General features: G+C 41.6%; 1 protein-coding gene across 2 annotated transcripts in view; it reads right to left on the bottom strand.

The window, feature by feature from the left end:
- The window catches only part of reln (reelin), a 97747-nt gene that overhangs the window by 58220 nt on the left and 21842 nt on the right, over window positions 1-17685 (bottom strand). For both annotated transcript variants that reach the window (XM_034880319.1, XM_034880320.1), the window contains exon 2: window positions 17312-17419. In XM_034880319.1, the coding sequence (XP_034736210.1) occupies window positions 17312-17419 (108 nt within the window). The remainder of the gene's footprint in view (window positions 1-17311; window positions 17420-17685) is intronic.

Genomic DNA, 17685 nt, shown 5'->3' with positions numbered 1-17685 from the left:
ATAGATATCTACCCAATGTCTCAAGTTTTACTCACACTGTATCCACCTTATCCCATGCTCCCTTCTTTCCGTCTACTTTTCATTTCTTCGCTGACTCTTTTGATCTCATGCCAGTCTACTGATATTTTTCCATCCACTGGCATCCTACAGTACAGTTTCTTTTTCTTCTTCCTGCCTCACACTCCTTTCTAATCCACTGTCTCTTCTTTGCTTTTTTTCCCCCTCTACTTCTCTTCTTTCATCATTTATTTTTTTCTCAACCCTCTCCTTCTTTTCTCCCTCCCTGTGAGCTGACACTGACATAACACTGCATTTATTAATGAGAGTCTGTGTCCGGCTATGATTGCATCGATGGAATGACATCATGTCACACAATCTTTCCTTCATTTCAGAGAGGGCAAGGGCAGGACGCCGCCGCACTCATCAATCACTACGCAGACATACAGAACAGTTTAATAATTTACTGATACTAAATGGCTTTGTAGTGTCTGCCAAGAGGCGTCCAAACTGTGTGGGAACTATTACCAACACACGAGTGCAAACGCAACACAAAGATAAGTGTGCATCTCCTAGACAGCAAATTTATGCATTTGTTATGCTTTTAGAAAACAAAGTCAACATAGTGTGGTCCACTGCTCACGTTGCAAACACATTCAGCCAATTTTAAAATGTATGTGATGTACCAGCTGTGTATTAGGGATGCACAATTAATCCAAATGTTATCAAAATCGCATGGGGGTGCAATATTTGTTAACGGCAAAATATTTGTCTAAAAACTATTCTGAATAAAGTATTGTGGTGCTGCAGAGATGTCCGGCCCTACAAATCGTATCCTACAGACTAAACGTACAGATCCTTGCAAAAATCACACTATAGGCCTTATAAAATCTTTTTTAAATTTTAAATTGTTTTAATGAAAATGAAAATAACGATCATTTCTTCCAATATCGGTAATCATGTTGCAATTGCAAGATAAGTCAAAATAATCGCAATTATATATTTTCCTCATACTGTGTGTGAAGATCGCTCGGAGCTGCAGTGCTCTGTTGGCTAGCCCAACACAATCCTCTCCGCTCCTTTCCTCAATCATAACTCAGCTCACTGAAAACATAATCAGGGATGATTAATAACATCCGAGCTTTAATATCCCCTGAATCAATGTGCAAATCAATATGCAAAGATTGTATGTGTGTATGTGTGTGTGTGTGTGTGTGTGTGTGTGTGTGTGTGTGTGTGTGTGTGTGTGTGTGTGTGTGTGTGTGTGTGTGTGTGTGGGGGGGGTTTAAAACTAATTATTTAAAGAGAAATAATTCCGCCCATTTCTGACAGTAATAAATGTGACCTCACAGATTGCATCCATAAATACACATAATGTCGACAGCACCATAAATGTTTCTGTTTAACCCAGCCAGCTGTTTGTGTGTATTTTTGTCTGTGCTGGTTTGTTACGTTTTTTTCAGTTTAATGTTTTGGTTTGGCGTATTTGTCTGTGCCACGGTACAAACAAACCTAGTTATTATTGCTGTCGGTTAAAAAACTAAGAAAAACAAGCTTGTTTTTAAATTAAGAACCATGCATTTTTGTTTAGCCTGTGGGGTCTGCAAACATTTCTTGTAAAAATTCTCATGTAGAGAAACAGCAAACTCTTTAACTAGAGTTCAAAGTGAATAATCGACATGATTTGAAAGGTTTCACATGATAAAAACATATTGTGTCATTATGTGTGAGTTCATGCACTGTGTGGGCCTAGTGTGTCAGATTTACGAGGCATCAAGAAAAGCAGCCTTTTACATTGCTAAGGAGCTGTTGGTGTGTAATAACAGACTGAGATGTAATCACCCACTAATAGTACTGCTATTCTCCAATCACCTCTCGGCTACAACCTCTCTGTGTAATGACTACAATTTACTCTTAAGCAAACACATAGACACTCATACAGGGAAACACACATAAACACACATAACTGTCTTGGGTTATTGCAATGTTGTTTGCCTGGGCAAGATTTCCCTGCACCCTATTTTACCACTGACATAAAGACAAGCAGCAATTGCTTTTGTCCAGTTCTTACGTGGCACTGAAGTGACATACCCATACATCTTTCTCTCTTGTTAACCCCATTCTGGTACAAAAGACACATTTCCAGAACAATTTCCATGATGTTATGTGCCATACATTTACTGCCAAAACCAAGGCCGTCAAGACACCAGTTTTGGCATTAAATGTCCAATTTTGTGTCCGAATAAGAGAAGCAGAAGCGCTGTGAATTTTTCTCACCACATTGCCATGGTGCAATTTGAAAATCCCCCCAGATGTGCATAACTCAAGCTTAGCTCTCAAGGCAATGGAAACACTATCTGGAAAGCAGCAAATACAAACAGAAAGAGAGTGTGGGGATGGCGTTGAGCAGCAGACTCAGCAGGGGAGATAGCAGTAGTAGAGGAGAGAGCAGCAGACGGAGACAGTAAATGGGCTGTGGCCGTTAACAACATAAGGACAGCTCCAGTGCTGTCACTTATCATTAAGTAAAAGAAAACGGTGGGCACGGCACCAAAAACAACTTAAGTGCTGGCCAGAGTGGTTTTTAAATTACAGTGATGACAAATTATTGTAATGAAACCCTAATTAAAAGCTTTAGTAAATTGAATAAGAAACCAAACTATTACTGGATAAAGTAAAAACAAACACAGAATCCAATTTTTGAAACAAAAAAAAGCATATCGTTGTGAGAAAATTAGGAAAACAAAGAAAATAGCAACAGACAAAGAGAGGTAGAGCAAGGGAGGGATTGAGGATATGGCTAAAGAGAAGCAGAGAGCAGCTAGGGTGAAGATGAAAAGGCAGACTGATGCACTCCAGGACACAGGAGCGATGGGACTCAACACTGCTCACAGAATTTCGATTCCCACTTGAAAAATACACTCAGGCGTAAAAATGCAAATATAAAAACTAGTCCCTTTCATGTCCGGGTATGAAGAGAGAGAGAGGGAGGGAGGGAGAGAGAGAGAGAGACACTAGTATTCACTGAGATCCAAATGTTCCAACAAGCAACAAGCTGTATTGAACCTGGGCAGAAAAAATATAAAGCTCTAACATTCCTGGTTTTGTCCAGTTGAGAAATAAAAAGACAGGTTCTCTTGTCATTATGAAATGAAAACATACACAAAAGCCCTTCCTGTGTCTTAATACCCTGGGGTCACACAAACTTTGAAAACTATAATTGTATCACTGTTAATAATTTATTCTTCATAATTTAGGTTTTTCTTTTACAGCATCTCTGGTACCTGATCTCTGGTAACATATGTGACTGATCTTATCTTTGGAGCATGTGCTTGATTTTTTGCTTTGTTCATCTCATCTTTTATCACTCTCAATTCCCCCACATTCTCTTACTTTACAGTAATTAAAGCACACCAAAACCCTCTCTATCAAAACCCAAAGTACTTGGGTGTATGAAGGGAACAGCTTGCTATTTTTGGCTTTTTAAACTCTTTCTAGAAAATAAAATAAAACCATTTAAAAACGTTGTGTTTTTAGTGACCACCATTTATGCTTCATCAACTATGATTGTTTGTTCTCCCCATTTCTCCACACTCGTTAGCAAACAATCAGCTGCATGCAGAACACCTAATGAGCTGACGATGACAGAAGTTGTCGGTGCAGCACAAATGCCATGGGTGATGCATTCGTGCTGCATGTTAGATAAGTATCAGCAAAGGCCACTTCTAATTCAATAAGCTGCCTGTGTTGCAACTACACATCCACAGTCAAATGCACACATGCAAATATGTGCACGCACGATCACACTCTTATACGCAAACAAATGCAGTTCTTTCACATGCAGATTGGGCACTTATGAGCTGTCGGCAGTGATTAATGTCGAGGGAACATGACCTGCTAACTCCCATGGTGTGAATGGGAAGAGCATGTTTCATAAATATAACACACACACACACACACAGGAAAAAACACACACAGGAAAAGGGTGTGTCAGAATTTTAAGCGTCATACGTTGGTTGTAGAGCTGTCACCTCGACATCAATCTCTGCTGGTAATTATATATTCATATTCAGCCCGCCCATGTCTCCAGGAAAAAAAAGTTCTCCACATCCTCCCCCTCTGTCTAGATTTACTTCTTAAAATTTTGTAAACACTTCACATCACATCTGTCTGTATCCTGTGTCGTTATTAACATCTCATGTTTGGTCCCAGAATTTGTTTTTATCTCTCTTTGTATCTCACTTTGCAAAGCTAATGAGATTTTCCACAGCCAAGCTCAAACCAAGTCAAATAGATGGAGTGAGAATTCTCTGATGGAGCAGATGGGCAATCCGTGGCTCAGCCTGGCAGCGACTTCACACTGTAGGACCAGCAGGAGCCGGTCTAACTGGCATTAGAAGCAACTGATAGTTAGGTTTTATAGCAGAGTTGCGAGGATTCGAGAGGCAACATTCAAATTGATATGCACATTTACGAGAATGACTCAGAGTTTTTACACACCATTTGATCTGGTTAGTACATAGCTAGTGGATTTTGCACTCATTTCACAAATGTCCATCAGCAATGTCTGGCTTGGAGAGAAACACAGAACTATTAGTTTGACTGATCTGTTTGTAATTGGACCATGCATTCATGATAACTGTTTTCTAAAAACATAAAAAAAAATGTTTTTCTTGATAGTTTTCCGACTGACACGAAGGCAGTGGGAGAATGCACTTTAGCTCTAAAGGTGAAATCAATCTGGGTGCTTGTTGGTTCCCTTTTACCAACAGTTGATATAATAAACTGACGCAACTTTCTCTTCACTGGAGCAATTATTATTAATGAATTCATGTTCAATGAATTCTTATTCAATGCTAAAGCACAAACTGCACAACCATAAGCACACATGCATTTGTATGACCCTGTACGCCTGCACACACAGATACATCAACCACAAACATAATATTAAAATGCATGTATGCATAGCAGTTTGCTCGGAGCGTTAACAAAATGAAATTAATTCCTATGAAGTAGAGTAATGTGCTGTAAGAAGATTAGGTTATTTGATTTTTGTCTTAAGAATTTATATTTCTTACTACTTACAATATACTTTTTTATTAAACGCAGAAAAATGGGTCTCATTTAAAAAGCACAGATTAATGTTTACGCTTCACATCTTTTGTCTTCCAGGCATGTTGTGCGCGTGTGTGTCTGTGTGTGCGCTCAGACAGAGAGATAATAGCCGTACAAGCAGTGATCCTTCTCCCACTTAGACTTAGACTTAGAAATTCAACGTATGCCACCCCAGATAATTTGGAGAGCAGGCCAATTAAAGGTTCATATTTCATGTGGTAATTCTTAAAACCTGTCATAAACCTATCGGAGCATTAACGTGTGTTATTAAAAGCCTGCGAATGTATGGGAATCTGTCAAAAGCCAGAATAATGCCTCTGTCAACATATTTCAAGAGAAGGCCACACAATGGCAACATAAATGATATATCACAACAGTACTGACAGCATGAGTAGGGACCCCATACGCTTTGTACTGCTGAATGAGCCCATGCTATGTGTGTGAGCGTTTGTGTGCGCCTGTTGTATTGCATTCACCGACGCTTCTCAACACTATCCTCCGCTGGTCAGTTGGGCCACTGCAGGGTCTCACGGCACATGACAACCTAAATCTGATCTGCTATTGGCTGAAACAAGCATCCATCTCAGCACCTGCCAATCACTACCATGGAGACAGGTTGGCAGCGTTGTGGTGATGGCAGGGGTCTGGAACAGCTTTGCCAAGAGGAAGCTGTGAGTTAATATGGGTGGTGAAAGATGCCAGTGGCCAGGGGGAAATGGGGTTTGAGACTCTGTGGGAAAATGTGGAGGGGGAGAGGTTTTTCTTATGAATGAAAGACAGTTTAACTGGCAGTAAAGGACACCTGGAGGTCCGCTGAGCTGTATATGCGTGTAGGTGAGCATGCGCGAGAGTGTATTTGAGAGACTTACTGTGCTTATGTATATGTTTACATTATTTAATTTTTCCATGTGTGCCTAGCACGGTAAATTGAATGTTCTGTGAAAGAAGCAGTTTGTGTATAGATAAAAACATATGTATTCATGCCCTGGCCCTAAGCACCAGACCAATTTTTGGACATATGCATACATTCACAGAACAATTGCTCTTTCATTTAGGCTTCCATTGTATCTCATAGCATCCATCATCCATCATCCATAAACTGCTAAGCCAAGGACACACACAAGCTAGGGCTTATTGTAGGAGCTGCCAGAATGGCTCTAACCAGCTGAACGAGAATAAGTACTGTACACAACATATGGTCATACATGAAAAATTATTTAATACAAATACATACGTACACATTTTATGATTGCTTCTTCTTGTGTAATGTGCCCTTCACATCTATCAAAACCAATGACTGAATAATAACTAAAAGTATGAAGAAAACACGGCTTCCTTTCATTGCTCAAGAGCTACAAACCATACAAGCGTGAATGATAAATGGAATACAGCAACACTGCCGGAGCACAATATACCCCCCTGAACTAATGTGTCATAATTAAAATTAATATTGTTCAGAATCAAACAAGTGTTGTGTGATTTGGAACCCCCCCCCCCCCCCCCCCCCCCCCCCCCCCCCCCCCCCCCCCAATATAATAGATGAGACTTCTACATCTCTTCACAGCCCTGCTATCCATCTTTCACATATTCTCAATCACACAAAGAGACTGAACAAAATTATAAACGCAACACTTTTGTTTTTGCCCAAATGTTTCAGTAGCTGAACTCAAAGATCTCATACTTTTTCTATGTATACAAAAGGTTTATGTCTCTCTAATATTGTTCACAAATTTGTCTAAATCTGTGTTGGAGAGCACTTCTCTTTTGCCGAGATAATCCATCCTCCTCACAGATGTGGCATATCAAGATGCTGATTAGACAGCATGATTATTGCACAGGTGTGCCTAAGGCTGGCCACGATAAAGGCCAGTCTAAAATGTGCAGTTTTACTTTAGTGAGGGTAAGCCTGCACGATTTGGGGAAAAGTATGAATCACAATTATTTTTTTGCTTAGAATTGATATCACGATTCTCTGCCACAATTTTTTTGACCATGCCGAAAAACAAATTGGCTGTAGCAAACCAAGGTTATTATATTTTTGCATTTTTCATTAGTTTTTTTTTCGTTTTGACTTTTTGTTTTTTCAAATTCAGTTTAGTTTTAATTAGTTTTTAAAGCGGGTTTGCTAGTTTAGTTTATTTATTATTTTTTGAAAATGCTTAGTTTTAGTTTAGGAGAAAAGAGGCTTGGTGTTCTCTTTTACCTTGTTAAGGTAAGCTGGGTTAACCTCCTTGTGTTCGTTTCTAAAATGTAGGCTACTTTCAAATTCGTGGGATGTTTCTTGGTAATAAACTGTCCACATGTTTTACCACCTTGCACTGCAAGGCACTTGCTTTATCTGACACAGTTGTAATCAAATAGGACTCTGCCACTTTCTTCAGACTTTTGTTTGTTTTTTGTTGTGTTCAATTTAATGTCGGAATTTCTGGGTTCCCAGTCGGATGACATACATGTCCAAGGGAAATGTCTAACGTAATTTGCTCTACGAAAGAAATTGACAAAGACCAAAACTTAGGACATTTACGCGATAATTTTAACCAAATCAAACTGATTTTTTTTGGCATATAGCACATTGCACATCACCACAAGCCTGAAAAAATAGAGGCCTCAATGAAGAAAAGGGAGAGCATAGCAGCGCTTAGGAGCACTTTAAAACCTATTTCATACAGTCTATGTTTAAAAGTCACAGAACAAAGTAATAGAGTTTGTGATGCATATGGCTCGTAAAATTAAATGAGAACCAAAGATTAAAAAAAAAAAAAATTAAAGCTGCAAACAGCAATGAACAGGCCCTCACCTCCTCGCAGGTTGGTGGTACCGGCAGACAGCACTCTTTGCAGCAATGCATTTTGTGCGACAGTCAGACACTGCAAAGCCAAAGTTTGATTATGCTCCAGCTATCTGTGTGTGTGCTTCTGTCTGTGTGTGACCCAACCTGCACCTTCCTTGAAAAGTTTCCACATGGATGTATTCTAAAATTCAGCATTTTTCGCAGATAAAAAGGAGAGAGCATGATGCCTGCTATTCCTGGATATAGATAAGTTTAAAAGTACTTGTCTGAACTAACGACATGATCACTGTCACTAGGTAAACAGAAAATGTTGACTTTCACTCTGTGCTATTTAGTGACAGTAAACAAACTGCTCAGAGAGAGAGAGAAAGAAAGAGAGAGAGAAATTTAGTTTAGGCCAACATTTTAACCAGTAATGTTAACGTTTTACTCACATAAGTGCCTGGTGAGAATACCACAACATTGCATAAATTGGCTAATCTTGGGGTTTGTTTAAAACCTGTTCGATCATCATCAGACTCAGGTGGACTTTTTACTGATGTTGTCACATTCTCAGAACCAAAAAAAATAAATTTGGTGAACACAATGTTATTATTACTGAGACTACTGAGAAAATGAGACTCAAGTTGTATAAAAACAGAGTTACCCTTTTGCTTCCTTTTATGTTTTTGATAAAGTCAGGGTGAAAAGCAGGGGCTTGATTAAAACTGGGTTCAGTCCCAGGTTCAAGAAGTGTGTGTGAGTTATGTAAACCATCAGGGTGAAATGTTGCTGAAAGGCCTAACTGGAGTGACATAGCCAAACCTGCTTATTGCTAGTGCTAGTGTATTGCTATGGAGCTGCACCCAGTGGAGGACAGCCAGCTCCGTGCCCCAGGAGAAGCTTACCACACTGGGTGGCAAAGTCACCAAACTCCCCTCCCCTCCCCCCCAACTCCAGACCTTGAGCACCAATTTCTACCTTCCACCCCTCCATCCATCCATCCATCCGTCCATTCATACGTCCATCCGTCAGTGAAGCCCATGAGCGGCAGGCTTCTGTGGGTGTGTGTCATTGTAGCTTGGCAGGCACACACCACAGCTTTAACAACAGGCGCCAGGGCTAATTTGATTTTTAATTCAACACGACTCCTCGGCTAATAGTTTGAGCTGGGGATTAATTAATCTGATTTGACTTGTGCTAATTTCTTGCAACCACGTCCCTGCTCCCCACCCGTCAATGAAGCAAATAAACAAGGCCGTGGTGTTGCAGGCTCTGTTCTGACACACATGTTGAGTATGAGAAATAGAGACCTGGGGCGACAGGTGAAGTGCCAGTGGAAAGCCTAGGGAAAGCAAGGCACGGTGCCTGTGCTGTATTTGCATGTGTGTTTATATACAGTATGTGTGTACTTAAATGTGTTGATGGAGGATGCTGGAGCTGAGCCTGGACTGACAGAGGAGCGCTGGAAGGCAGTGAACTAATCACGGCAACAGCCTGGCTCTCGTAAGGAGGGCGAAACACAGAGAAGGTCATCAACTATTTTCACTGCCAAAATATGGGTCAGATTGGATCTGAGTGAGTTGTTCACAGATAACTTTTTTCTAGTGTAACAAAAACGGGCTTGTCAGTGGAGCATTCCTGTTATTCTTTGAGGCTTTTAGAGGGTGTAGGGTCAGATCCATTCAGGGCCCTACAGTGATTAGCCAGTAGAACCACTAAGATGCTCGTCTCACAGAGTTAGAGAGCACTTCCCCTTTTTCTAATACTCTCTGCAAGGGAACTTTAAAAATGAATAGGAGTCAGAGTGCAGCCCGGATGGCATGCACTTTGCGGAGAAGGCTTTGTAAAATCACTTTCTCGCAGTTTGCACACCAAACCCAGAGATGCCCACACACTTGCAAGGTGCATGTGGAGGTATAGAATATAAGGAGTTTTAAATCACAACACAACAAAGATACATTTCAAAGTCAGCTTGACTCTTTGTTGAAATGATGCAAACCTACTAGTGTTCACAGAAATGTGTCACACTGAGCAGTCTTTGAGTCAAAGCTCTCACTGTCTTCACTTCTCTCTCCTCTCTCATTCTCTCTGGCTTGTAACCAACCTCTCTGCATGGCAGAAAATAACATTGCTCTGCTCAAAAGAGACCACACATGGGAGAAACAGCCTACGCCTGCTGCTCTCTCCTGCAGAACAAAAAATAATAATAACATAAAAAAATTGGCCAACATCTCACACACCACTTTGATATCTCTATCGCGGTCAGTGCAGCTCCTGCTTTCCCCTCTTTATGCTCTCTCGGCCACCTTGGACCTTTTTGTTTTACCATACATTTGGATGCAAAAAATACAGCAGGAAAGGAAAGCACTCTGATGCCCAGCATGTGCATACAAGTATGTGTGCGCTCATGAAAAGCAAATATAAACACACAGACACACACACAGACACACACACAAACACACACACACACACACACACACACACACCACATACAAATGTAAGCACACCTAGTGAAGCTGTGGGAGTTCAAAGAAGGGGCTGCGTTTTCCAGGAGAGCTAGTGTACACTGAGTGAACTAGTAAATTCCCAGTAGCACTGCTCCAGCAGGTCTACTGTACCATCACACCTGAGATGCAACACCTACGCTGTTAGGCTGTATAGGCAAAACTAATGCACTGTTAAGAATTATGTTGTATTCTGTTTGAATCCATTGGAGGTGGTGTTGGTTTTTGGCTTCTAAAAAGGCTTTGCACGTTGAAAAAAGCTACATGACTTGTGATGCATAATCATCCAAGCAATACTATGGACTGTGAGAGCACCCAAATGTTTAGCCACCTGTTAGCAGCTTCTAAGCATTGTGAGATTGGAGGATGAGGACATGCCGGGCAACGTGAGGGACAGAACAGAGGCTCAGTCTGGGCGCAAGGGGTGGGAAATTCCTGTGCCAGCAAAGCAGAGAGATTTACAGCAAGCTGATCTCAACACTGTGCCGCAGAGAACACAAATCACCTCCCATACATAACTCTGCCCCTGACAACTCATTTCATCTTCTGCACTAATGAATTTATCATCAGGAGGGATCTTTCCTTTGGGTGCCTCAGCCCTGAGCAGAGGAGTAATGACTTAGATAAGTCATCATTATCAACATCATCCCCAACACCACCAGCACCACCTTGCCTCTGTTCAGCCCATGGTTCTAGAGCAACAGTTTGAGACTTTGCCATGTCATTGACAGAGTTGCAACAGAAGAACGTTGGCAATCCCCAAGGTTATTGCAAGGTCGAATGTCAGAGCAAATGTGTCACAGACAAGCATCCTAAGTGGGAGAAGCAGCATTAGTGTACGTATGTCAATGGAATTTGAATGTGTTATGTGAGATATGAGTGGATAAATCAGTGAGTGTGAGAGCTCTTATGGTAGCAAGCAAGTGTATATGAGTGAGCGAGTATATATGTGTGTGTGTGTGTGTGTGTGTGTGTCTGTGCGTGAAGGAGTCTAAGCAGCACAGTCAGGGAGCTGTCAACTGAGAGCCAGGGAGCGGGTTGATCACAGGGCTGCAGTGTGTTTGAAGTCTCCTAGGGACTGACAGCAGCTCTCCCCATGGGAACCTCTTCCTTCGCCCCTTCTTTCCTCCCTGCACCACCCTTTCTCTATATCATTCCTCTTTATCCTCAACACTCCATCTCAGTTTTTCTACTCATCCCATTGATGGAAGGGGTATGCATAAGCACACTTCTGCCCTCCTGGGACTGTTAGTGCTTCCAAAACAAGGCTTTGTTCAGGAGGAATCACACCTGTGTGTGTGTGTGTCTCTGTAAATACTGACATTATGAGCTGCCATCTCTCATAGTCTGACATTTTGACTGACATTCAATCTGGCTTGGTGGCAAGAGGGCACAGACAGCCAACCTTCAGCCTTGAGATGGATGAGTGTGTGGATATCAAGATTTTAATGCATAATTGTGCATAATGAGAAGGAAAGACCATTCATGATTGTGTATTTCCATTTGTTTCTATTTTTTGCATGGGACCTGTTAAATGTGTGTATGGTATGATTACACTTTTGGCTGCACACCTACTCTGGCCCCGCCTCCAGAGGTCAAGGTGCAGCATTTCATCTTTAATCGGACTGTGTGATAGCATGAACCCATCCGTCATGGGGAATGTGTCGGCTGGATGTCCCTGTCACTAAGCTGTCCGTTTTGCAAGACCGCCAGATCCATCATATTAAGATGGGGGACGGATCCTTGCTAGCAGAAGCCAACCACCTCACAAATACATACAAATATGCAAATTAACGACAAAACAAACATCACCCTTGCAAACGAGCCATCCATCAACGACCAGTTTCTCAGTAGCTCAGCATTGGCACGGCAACACCAATCAGCCACTCCGTCAGAGGGAGTGATGAAACACCATCATCTCATCTTCTCCACCTCCTTTATCATTCACATACTGTCTCCCTTTTCACTGGTCCCTCTTTGCCATTTTTCATGCACACTTTTTTCAATGTTCTCCTTTCACTCTTCACTCATACTTATTCTGTTAATCTCAAACACTTGGTCAGCCCCATGTTGGCATTTTTGCCTATCCATTCCTCTTCTGTCTATTTTCAAAGCTCTCTCCTCCCTTCAAGTGCTTTTTCTTCATCATTGCAATTATCAAATATCTAGAGACATATAGAATGAATACTTGTTTTGTCTTGTGTTTGAATGGATAATGATGTGATGGAAAACACTTTGCCATTAGGGGAGCAATACAAGTCCAACCAGATGTGACATTTCTTTCCATACAGGCCCTGGTCTGCGGGGTCCAATACATCACCTCATCATTGCTGAATCTAAACTCCAACCAAATAAATTAAAATTATGTGTACAAAAGTCATTGTTTTCATCAAAAAATCTTTGAAAACGGCAATTTGAAAGCTGTTTAAGTTTTTTTCAGAAAGCCAGGATACTGGAATGGAAAGAAAATGCTCTTAATGGAATTAAAGTCAAAGGAGGGAAAACCATGAAGGAGAAGATGGAATTCACCCGCAGCTGACTAAGTTCAGACTCATGTTGCTTTTCTCCATGCACGTTACACACACACACACACACACACACACACACAGTCTAAAAGTTTCACTGTAAAACATGTTGCAATGGTCTCCGATGAGCAATTAGTTTGTCAAACTAGACTACATGATATAGTCAAATGAATCACTTTACAAACTCCACCTTGTCCATTCTAAAATGTCTGTATGTTTTGACTGAATGAATCCCGCCTACAATGACATGTTTAGTCTTACCTTCCAGCCCCTTGCATCTTGAAATAGGGTAATTGTTGCGTCTGTGCCTCAGCCAGACCGGTTTATCTGGCCCCTTATGGGCCCATTTATGAAAACCACAGTCAATTTACACTCCTGTGTTCTCCCTCCCTCAAGCGTGCCCGGCTTCCAAACATAACATTGTTTTTAGCTTCAGTTTGTCTGATTCTGCACTAGCCATAGCAAAGCAATTACAGCGTCGTAAAGGTTTTGTGGTTAGCCACCCAGCGGCTAACAGGGGGATCCCATGCCTTTAGGCAGTGAAACAATGAGCCTTGGGCAACCGGAGCCGCGGCTCCGCCGAGAAACCACTAGTATGGCATTCCTCACATTACCCTGAATACCACCCAATGGCGCTATTACATTTCGGCTAATTTGACGAGTGGGTGTTCTGACGACGCAATAAAAAGTCAGACCTTAAAGCTTAACATTTTTATTACTAATGTGTTGTGAAGTGCATTGTTATTCAGAGGGAGTGGAAGGCAATAAAAGTCTCTCTTCTCTGTCTCCATGTTGTGTTGTCTGTTTGTGTGTGTGTGTGTGTGTGTGTGTGTGTGTGTGTGTGTGTGTGTGTGTGTGTGTGTGTGTGAAGGTCTCTCTCATGTGACAGACAAAAAACAGAATAACACAACAGACAAAGACAAAGTAAGACCAATGATAGAGCATGCATATTTGCATGCAGTGTGGTCGTGCACTGGAGTTTTCCGTAAAAATCGGTCAAGGGTGACAGGGAAGGCCGAGGGGAATTCTCTCTTTGGAGGCGGACGCGCAGTCGTCCTGTCTGCTCGCTGTAACAGCTCTAACCACACCAACCGCGAGACATCCCCACACAGTGTACAAATACTGACCTCTCTGTCTCCACAGCTTCCTGCCTTTATCTGTTTATTCCATCTTCATTTTTCTCTGTTTCAAACCATTCATGCTCACAATATGTCTGTCTTTGTCTTTCTTTTACATTTCCTCTGTCTCTCTACTGACATTAACCCAGCAGAAATAAAACATCTACTATTTACTAAAAGTGTTCCCTCCCTCTTAGCATTATCTTGTGATTTAAAATCTCAAAATTCCCTGATCTTCTCCCTCTGTGCGATCCTGCTGTGGTTGTGCAGTGGTTTCATTTTCCCCTACTGGAGTTCATGTTGTTTCCCGCACCGATACATCTGTCAACCACATGTTACCCCAGCCAGCCGCCGCTCTAGCAGCTGTACACAGCTGGATTGTGTGCATGGGCCTTGGAGTGTGAGTGGATGAGTATTTCTTTATTGAATGCGATGTGTGTGTATGCATGTTGCTGTCTGTGTGTATCCGTGTCCCCTACATGCCTCCATTGAGGAGGATTAGAGCCAAACCCTATCTTGGACCCTCCACACTAAACACTGTGCTCATAAAACTCCCTCGTGACCATGTTGTCCTCACAGATCCTCATGTATTTGTCACAACAACTATGGACATAAAGCCAGAATTGTTCCATTCCATGTCTTCAAAACATTTTGCTTAAACACTGGCTTTCTTATGAACAGGAATGTCACTCGATTTCCATGAGCTCATTGATGCTCTCTCTCTCTCTAACTCTGGGAGCATCCCTCTTCAGCCCTCCCAAGGCTGAATAACCTTCTCTTCTCAGATGTGACACACTGCCATGGACTATGCTCTAGAGACCAGTCAGGCTGCCTAGGGTAGGTATGTACTAGAGGTGGGACGATATTAAAATGTGAGTGCAGACCTCGAAATTAGCAAAGGAGATCTCCCGACCCGTTCTCTAAAGTTCCAGTTAAAAAAAAACTGTCTGTAAAACCCGGTGTAAGAACGTTAGATGGTACAGACGACACTCTCTCTCTCTCTCTCCTTCTAGGGTACCCCCAGGATTCCTCAACTTAAATTTAAGATATTTAAAGACCTTTTTTTATACCACCTAGGGTAAAATTCAATGCAAACGTCAAGGCCATATAATGGAAAATCAGTATGAATTTTGTTTTTCGTTTTTATCTTGCATTAGCTATCCTTTTTATTCTTAATCTTTTCTTAATCTCATGTATTATTTCTAGTATATATAGGTTTTTTTCTTTATGTGTGTGAATGAGTGGGTGTGTTTGTCCTTGTTGCTTGTAACACACAGTGATTTTCCAATTTTGGATCAATAAAGTTTGTCTGTCTGTCTGTCTGTCTGTCCATCTATGGGTGTGGAAGTAGCTCAGCCTGTAGGGAGTTGTTTTGGGAACCGGAGGCTCACTGGTTCAAGTCCACATGCGAACCAAAGTATGGTGGTGGACTGGTAGCTGGAGACATGCCAGTTCACCTCCTAGGCACTGCCCGTGAGCAAGGCACCACATTCCCCTAACTACTCGGGCTGCATTTGTGCATCTTTAGGTACTGAGCGTGTGTGTGTAATGTAATCTATGTACTACTTTGATTATGGTTTGCGCTTGAGAAAACAGGACTAGTATTTAAGATTAAGATTTATTTAAGGAAACTAAAGTAGTTCAGTTTGTGGCAAAACCTTTCACAGTGCTCGTTATATAATTTTGTGACTTTCGATTGAATAAAAAAAGTCCAATCATATTTCGTTGTTAAAGTTTTTCTTAACATACTGTTAAAATCGTTCTCGTGAACCAAACATTGTGTATTGTCTTGTAAGCTGAGTATCTTGTCACACCTCTAGTATGTACTTTATGGAGGGTGTTTTCTGAAAATCCCATCCACCTAATAATTATGCAGACAAATAAAGTAAGGAAAAAGTAAAACCAAGTCCCACAACGGGCACTAAAAAGAGGACTATGGTGGCAGTAATGAATCAGCCCTCTGTTTTGCCTTTATGACGACATTGATTCCATGTAACTCCATGGAGTCCTGAAGCGCACACTGGGAGAGGATGCAGGGGAATCAGAGCGGAGAGACACAGTGCAGATAGCTGAGGACAGACTGATTGACTGGTGTTCTGAAACCTGGACGCCGTTGCTGCTTAGCAGATTACACATACTGTAACGGAAGGCTTTGCGGACTTTAAACACACACCATGGAGAAACTAACAATCTGCTACCTATCAGTTTGTGTATCCTTTCTCTTAAAACTTCTAATTAATGAGAGTGAAGCAAAGGTGACGCAATCCTTGCTTGGATGCCTCCCCAGTAAGCAGGGCTGCCAAAAATGAAGAGCTGCCTAAGCCGGGGTGAAGTCAGCGTCTGAAGAACAGTGGCGTTAGTCAGGATAAGTGAGCACACTGGGCAGCAGTTCTGGGCCAGTAGCCCTGTTCTCTGAGGAGTTCTTTATGGCCGATCCATGCCCCAAAGAGAGCCCCCACCCCTTCACACAGGGGCTCCATCCGCACACACTTCATCTCAGTCTTAAAAATCCTGATTGTACTCCACTTTTAAAAACAATTTTAGTACTACACTTAACTTTAATTAAAATACACAGCTGCACATGCATGATAAATGATAATAATGTTAAAAATGGAAACTGAAATTTGACAACTAGAATACGAATCTATCATGAAGAGTTAACCATTCCTATAGCAAACTAACAATAAAATGAAACCAACTTGTTTTCCAAAACCATTACCCATTATATACTGTCTTACTCTTGTAATCATACAGTAATCCACAAATCCAACGCAGCCGCTGCACCTTTGTTGCAACTCAACATCTGACCAGCTGTCCTGGTGACCATTAATATTCTCTTCTTTATAATTTGAAGTCTGGTTTTGTCTCTCAGAGGCCTTGTATACTTTTTCTGCTTTGTTCTCCAATGTCCTTTCCCCACATCCTATTCAGTTTTCTGTTTTTCTTCTCTCAAGCATCAATGAAAACACATCTGGCCAAAACCATGGTCACATAATCCCACTCCTCCTCCATCACTGCCTGATATAACAGGAGAGGGAAAGTGGTCTTATGCTTATTCTGGAAACGGATGTGGACAACTGAGCTGGGTCGTGCTCACTGCGATACCCCATGGTCCCAGCACTAAGATACTATTTAGATGATTATTACGATGATCTAAGAGTTTGTTTGTGCTAATTGCAAATCTAAGTTGTTCAATTAATGACAAGCTTGTATAGGCACAAAGATCATGGGTGAAGAAACCCCTCTAAACAGCCTACAGTGGTACCTTTGAAGACTTACCGAAGCCAAAGGCGGCTGGAGCCGGGATGGGAGCCGCCTGGACTGGTGTAGATGTGTAGAGGCCAGTTACCAGAAGACCATCAAAGGACACACTAGTAGAGATGGTTACTGAAGAGACAGAAAAACATTGGTGTTACTCTAAAGCTGCAATGTTACCGCAATTCCACAAAGCGGTTGGTTGTCATAAAGAAGCAAAGCAAAACAGAAACTTCCAAGCAGACAGGAAGACAAACTGTTATTCTCCGCTGATAAAGTGTCAGAGATTGCAAGTTTTTTTTTGCAGGCTACACAGATTATTAGTTGTTGTGATGACGTGTGGAAAGGAAGTCTGGAAGTCAACACACACTACAGTTGCTGAACATCCTGCTTGTAAT

The sequence above is a fragment of the Etheostoma cragini genome, chromosome 8 (assembly GCF_013103735.1).
Source record: "Etheostoma cragini isolate CJK2018 chromosome 8, CSU_Ecrag_1.0, whole genome shotgun sequence".
Classification (NCBI taxonomy): domain Eukaryota; kingdom Metazoa; phylum Chordata; class Actinopteri; order Perciformes; family Percidae; genus Etheostoma; species Etheostoma cragini.
Note: the sequence above shows the minus strand (reverse complement) of the source record. Positions and strands in the feature narration are given on the sequence as shown.